Source organism: Macrobrachium rosenbergii, chromosome 3 (genome assembly GCF_040412425.1).
Source record: "Macrobrachium rosenbergii isolate ZJJX-2024 chromosome 3, ASM4041242v1, whole genome shotgun sequence".
In the NCBI taxonomy this organism is placed as follows: domain Eukaryota; kingdom Metazoa; phylum Arthropoda; class Malacostraca; order Decapoda; family Palaemonidae; genus Macrobrachium; species Macrobrachium rosenbergii.
The window spans coordinates 87927266-87933265 of NC_089743.1; the positions used below are offsets into that span (position 1 = coordinate 87927266).

The 6000-nt window shown below is 37.8% G+C and overlaps 1 protein-coding gene across 9 annotated transcripts in view; it reads left to right on the forward strand.

Annotated features, from left to right (window-relative positions):
- The window catches only part of LOC136826851 (uncharacterized), a 39936-nt gene extending 34852 nt beyond the window's left edge, over positions 1–5084 (forward strand). For all 9 annotated transcript variants that reach the window (XM_067084366.1, XM_067084350.1, XM_067084356.1 and 6 more), the window contains 2 exons: positions 1025–1251; positions 2722–5084. In XM_067084366.1, coding sequence (XP_066940467.1) covers positions 1025–1251; positions 2722–3045 — 551 coding nt within the window. In that variant the 3' untranslated portion in view covers positions 3046–5084. The remainder of the gene's footprint in view (positions 1–1024; positions 1252–2721) is intronic.
- The last annotated feature ends 916 nt before the right edge of the window (positions 5085–6000 follow it).

Genomic DNA, 6000 nt, shown 5'->3' on the forward strand with positions numbered 1-6000 from the left:
TTCCCAGGCTAACATAATTATTTACTCATTGCTATCCATTAGTATTTGACCATTTTTTGGTAGAATGTTTCAGGATTTCTATGCTCTGATAGTTTATTTTCTTTGACTCCTTACAGGAGCATCACTATTCAGTGTTGATTTCTTAATGTATGTTCTTATTTCTTGTGTTTCTGTATATTGTATTTACTTCAAACTGGTGCCATGTTTTTTGTCTTGCACTGTCCATTGGGGACTTAGATAATCCTGTACTTTTTCTGGCCATGTACTATATTCCGTTATACGTCCTCTTAGGATTTTATGCTGCATAGTGTCTAATTTATTCACGTCTTTTTCAGTTTTGTTATTCCTGGCTTCTAAATTAACATATGATGTTAGGACCACAACTATTTTATGTAACTTTTACCTCACTTCCAATGTTATCGCTCCTGCTTTCTTTCCTTCTCTGGATATTCTAGTTTCTCTTCACACATACGCTACCTTGTGATCCCTCTTCTTAAATGCATCACCTTTGATCCATTACGTGTGTACCATTTGCCTAGGTATTTTTTTTTCTCGTATTACTTGTATCACATACTTAACCGTTTTTCACATCTGTTCATTTGTGAGCTTCCCTTTTCTTTAGGTCTTTATCCAGTATGAACGCAGCTGACTAACTGGACTTGGTATTAAATGTTAATTTCTTAAGTTGCTTTGGACTGTAGCATAGCCGCTAGCAGTCTCCTGTGGTGGGGAACATTATGTCGTCCATAGATACAGTATTAGGGTCTTCATTTTTATATCTCTCACCCGTGTTAAATTCTTTCTGTATATTTTGTTCGCTGTCTGTTATTATGCCACATACCTCTAGACCATAATCGTTCCCTTGTCATACATTCTGACTTATTTCAATTATTGAAAATAACGTGTTTACATGAAATTCTTATTATTGCTATTACAGTGGAAGCATTTTCCAGCATTATTATTATTATTATTATTATTATTATTATTATTATTATTATTATTATTATTATTATTATTATTACAGGATTAAGTGCAGTGGAAACATCCCTGTCTCAACTGAAGGTGATGACGGGTGTGCTTCTGGCAGTAGTATTACTACTCCTGTTGGCATATGTATTATTATTTATCCAGCGCGTGAACACACCTCTCCTGAAGTTGAAGCGTGTTTTATTCTGCAAGAAGAGAGCTCCTCGGACGAACAGTACCGTCGGAAACCCGCCAGCAACCGTGGGCAGATTGGCCAACCACCAGGTAATCATTTCACGGCCCATCTGGGGCTGAAGCGGCTGTTACACGGCCAGCCTATTTGGAATCTCTCTTTCTCTGCTGCCAAAGTGCTGCGAAAGCAGCTACTCTTCTTCTTTCCCACCGTTATCCCTACGTTAAGGGGTTGGTTGCCTGATGCGCCTTCTCCGTCTCCTTCTATCAAAGGCATCATCCTCCACCAAAACCTCTTCTCTCCATATCTTCCTTCACTTTATCTCGCCATCTAATTCTCTGTCTCCCTCTCGATCTTCTTCCTCTAACAGGTTCTTCCCAAGCCCTCGTCACTCCTCCCCGTCATCCATCCGTAACACATGCCCATACCATCTCAATCGTGACTCGTATCACCTCTGTTATCTTTACTAAGCCTGCTCTTTCATCATTTTCCAATCTCTCAAGCAGTGATATTCCCATAATCCACCTCAGCAGTCTCATCTCTGTTCTCTCAAGCTTTACTTCCTCTTTTCTTCTTAGAGCCCATGTTTCTGATCCATACTGTATTTTTAAATTAAGTTCATCTTGCAGCCAGTGATCGGATATGTAAAAAGTCGAGTCGGCATATTTGCACGAGAAGAATAGCCTACCCAACCGGAGAAAATATAATTTAAATCTGCTCAATAGAAGCATGAACGCTTAGCGCTGCTATTGATGTTTTAAAACATTCTAAGATTAAATGTGTATTTAATTTCTTTGTATTAGAATAATAGTTACCGCTTTTAACATTGATTAAGTTGTAACATGTATGCTAGTATTTTTAGCCGAATCCATGGTTAGGATAAAGTATATCACTTGGTTAAACGGATATTTATACTGCTCTCTGAAGTAAGAAAAATATTTGTATATTCATAGGCGTAGGGGGCGGGGGCGCAGGGTGGACAACTGCCCCCAGCCCCTGGATTCGGGAATATGCTGATATTCGGGTTGGGATATTCGGGCATTCGGAGGAAAAAAAATTCTATAATTTAAAAAATAGCAAGAATAAAAATGATGATAAACGTGTATTTTTAAGTTAACTAGGTAATAAATAATTGCACATGAATTATGATTATCAGTTTATCATTTACTTTAGAATATCCCCATTCGATTACAAAACGTTACTCATAAGATGGTTTTGCTAAACTTCTTTAAACTCGTACCTGCTGTACATAACTTGACAGCTGTTTGGTGTTTATTACACACAGATATATGGCAATTTGAAAAAACTCTGGGGGTTTCTGAAATTCGGGCAAATAAAGTCCACCTCTTACGCCCATGTGTATACTGTATACTTTTTGGTTGTACGCAAGAAAAATCTTCCCTGTGACAACACTTGCTTCTTAAGCAACGTATTAGTCTTTTAAAGTTCGAAGTCTTTTATATATGCAATGGAGGCTCATTATAAAAGACTCTTGTTCTGAAAATTTTATTTCTTTATGTCAGAAACGTTAATTTTATTCCATAATTTGTCATGCGTTATAGAGTGACTGCAGCCCTCAACGGCGAAGAGCTTCGGAATCCAAGCCGTCGACGCTTGGTGATACGAGCTTAGAACCACAGCCACGTCCCTTCAGAGTACGCCAACCCTCGGAATCTACTTGCCCTGAGGAGGGAAATGACATACCCCCACAAGGATATGACAACTTCGGTCTTTCAACCTCAACCATCGACACCAACGCACTCCACAATACTTCCAACTCTTCCACGGATACTCTGGGCCCAGCCATTTCGACAAACACCTTGCACACCACTTTGCCCTCCCTTAACCATTCACCTTCCAATGGTCATGTTCATGCGAGAATATAAATGTGAATTTTAGTCGCAGAAAATACTTTATATGAGTGCCCTGGTTGGCAGTGCTAAGGTCAAATTATATATACACAGAAAGGCCAACCTTTTTAGGCAACGGCCGAATGATGGTGGCTGTAGTTGCGTAAAAAGTTAGTCGTCCAACTCCTTCACTGGAAGTGCAATATTCAGTTTCAGGCTGTTATTACTGTGTAGTCTGTGCCATTGAGCCTTGTGAGGGAGTTTTTGAAATTTACTAACAGCTCCGTTTCATGATGGCGAGTGTTTTTTTGTTTTTGTGAGACTACGGTTGCAAAAGTGATAAAATGAAACAGGATGCAACCTCTTTGGTCATTTCAAGATTTGATGACAGACGCTAACTAGGCATGTCAGGGTCTGAGACCCTTTGGGTAACTTATTATTGTCATATACCCATGGCGTGTTAGTAGGACATGGCGCCGAAGGATGGGTTAGGTTTGTTACGATGCCCAAATATGGCTTAAGATAGGATCATTAAACTAGAGTGCACATTCAAGGTAAATGCCCAAAAAATAAGGGAAAACCAACATGATGCCCTCTGAGCTGTAGTCCAGTTCCACTACTAAGATTCTTGTACACGTGGGCTGAAGTGCAAATGGACTAAAGACAACCTGTACAGTAAGTATTCATTAAGACATATTACTCGGATATACAATGAGCATTGATGAACAGTATTAACATTCTGATTTGCTATTTCACAAAAGACCTACAGTTATTTAGTGCAAATCTACATATTTGTAAGATTTATGGGTTTCCCCACCTTGGTAGAGAAACAAGGTTTAACAAATGGAATGTCCAGACATGAAATTTTCAGTGATCAAAAGTTTATCAAATAGCCTATACATGTCAGATATACTGTATATAACAGTCATGGTGTGTATACAAAGATGTACAGTATTTTTGATAAGTGTACTTTTATCCTAGATGTTTATACAGGTTTTGATGAACATATTTATACATGTAGAGAGGTTTTACCCATTGCAATTTTATCAAAGTTTTGAAGCCTATTTACGTACATATATTTGCTCTTGTTAACTAACTTCCAAAGTAATATAGGAAAATATTTATATTTTAACTCTTGAGGCCTGGGAACTTGTTCAAAACTTTATAAGCACTTTTGTCAAGGGCAGGTCCTAAAGAGACAAGGCACATCTGTTTTGGGGAATTATATACCCCAGTAGCTTAATTTGATATTACACATCCTCAGATAACATTTTTATCCAAGTTTTGATACTTGTTCTCTTTCAACCATTTTAGAAGAGAAAATTATTTTAATTTTCATGTAATTCACCCAGTGCCTGTCTGACTTGACCCTCCCAACAGGGTTTTTTCTCTGGTGTGTGTGTCTAACTTGCTGAAGCCAGATGAGGCTAGTTATTTTGTAAAAGTATGCATCAAATGCAAGAAATTGCCAGGGAGAAAAAGATAAGAGGGATTGCAGAAAACAGAATGAAAGAGGGAGGGTTAAATATGAATTAGATGTCACATGGCATCAATCTAGTACAGTACCAGAATGATACACCCAGAAAGGAAAGAAATGATAAAATGTATAAAATTATCATTTGTAAGAGCCAGTACTTATACTCGATCGTATTTGGAGATGGTGAATGAGTCTCTAGCCTACATTGTGTGCTTGTGTTTGAGCTCTTACCATGAGTAAAATTTCATTGCAGATCAAACTACTGTCCAGAGGAAACCTCAAATATCAGTTAAGTTTTAGCAACACTATCCCAGGCCAGGGGGTGAACACAGAGGTTTTTGTTTTAGCTCATAAGTTGCTCAATACTGTATCTTCAAAGCCTTGTGATTGTTGACATGAATTTTTTTGAGATTTTATCATACTTTTTAACAAGAACCTACATACTGATGTGGGATCGTAATTCAAGTACAAGTGTGGTTGGCTTTTGAGATATATTGTTTGACATTGAAGGCCTTTCCTGTTACATATCACATGGGATGTGATCCATGTTAGCTGTTTCAGAATAAAATGGCTCCTTTGTCATTGCTTAGGATTCAAACAGTGCCTGTTACTTTCCTTTAGATTACCTACCAGTTACAAGTTAACAGTACCAATTTGGAGCATTATAATCATGTTTACAAATGCAGCAGTAGCAGTAAGAGTAAAAATGCAAAATAAAACATTGAAGAAATTGGTTGCAAAAATGCAACGTAAAGCAGATAAAAGTTTTTAAGTGGAAACTATCGAGGGAAGAAAATTGATTGAATTATTAGTTGTTTTCTGGCATCATAACTGCCTGGGTGATTAATGCCAGTGAGAGAAAAGAATAATAGAAAGTTACATGTAAGAAAACCAAATTTGTAAGTTTTATCCAACGGAGTTTTCTAAGGAGAGTGGAATGGACTAGGGAAGTTATTACACTGAGGTAACAAACGCACAGTTGGCAAAGATTATAGGCAATGTGCATGGTTTTGAAGTGAAAACATAAAAAGAAAGACAAAATGTTTTATATTTCAGAGGTCAATTTGACAGGCAGCATGATGCCCTGATCTAGCTCAGGGCTCAAACTTGATGAAAGTTGTACACCCCCAGCTTCCCCAGGGATGGGAAGCATCATAGTCAGGGAAAAGAACGCTAACATTCAGCAGCAGAAGGAGGGAACAAGTCACTGCTGGGTCATTGATCAGACAAATTAACTCCTGTTGTGGGATTTACATTGAACCTCCGTCATTGTTATTGGAAAAAAAATCGCAGAAGAAAAGAATTTGTGCAATATATGTTCTCGTCTTTCTTGTGCATTTTCTGCTTAAATTCCTGTTGGATCTAGTCTAAATCCATTCATAATTTTTTGGATCTTCCCACTAATCTGTATTACAGACGGGAACAGAAAAGGCCAATCCAAAGGGTTAATAGCTGTGATAAAAGAGGACTTGCTGTGTGTAAATGAAACAGTTCCTTAGAAGCAGATTCAACTA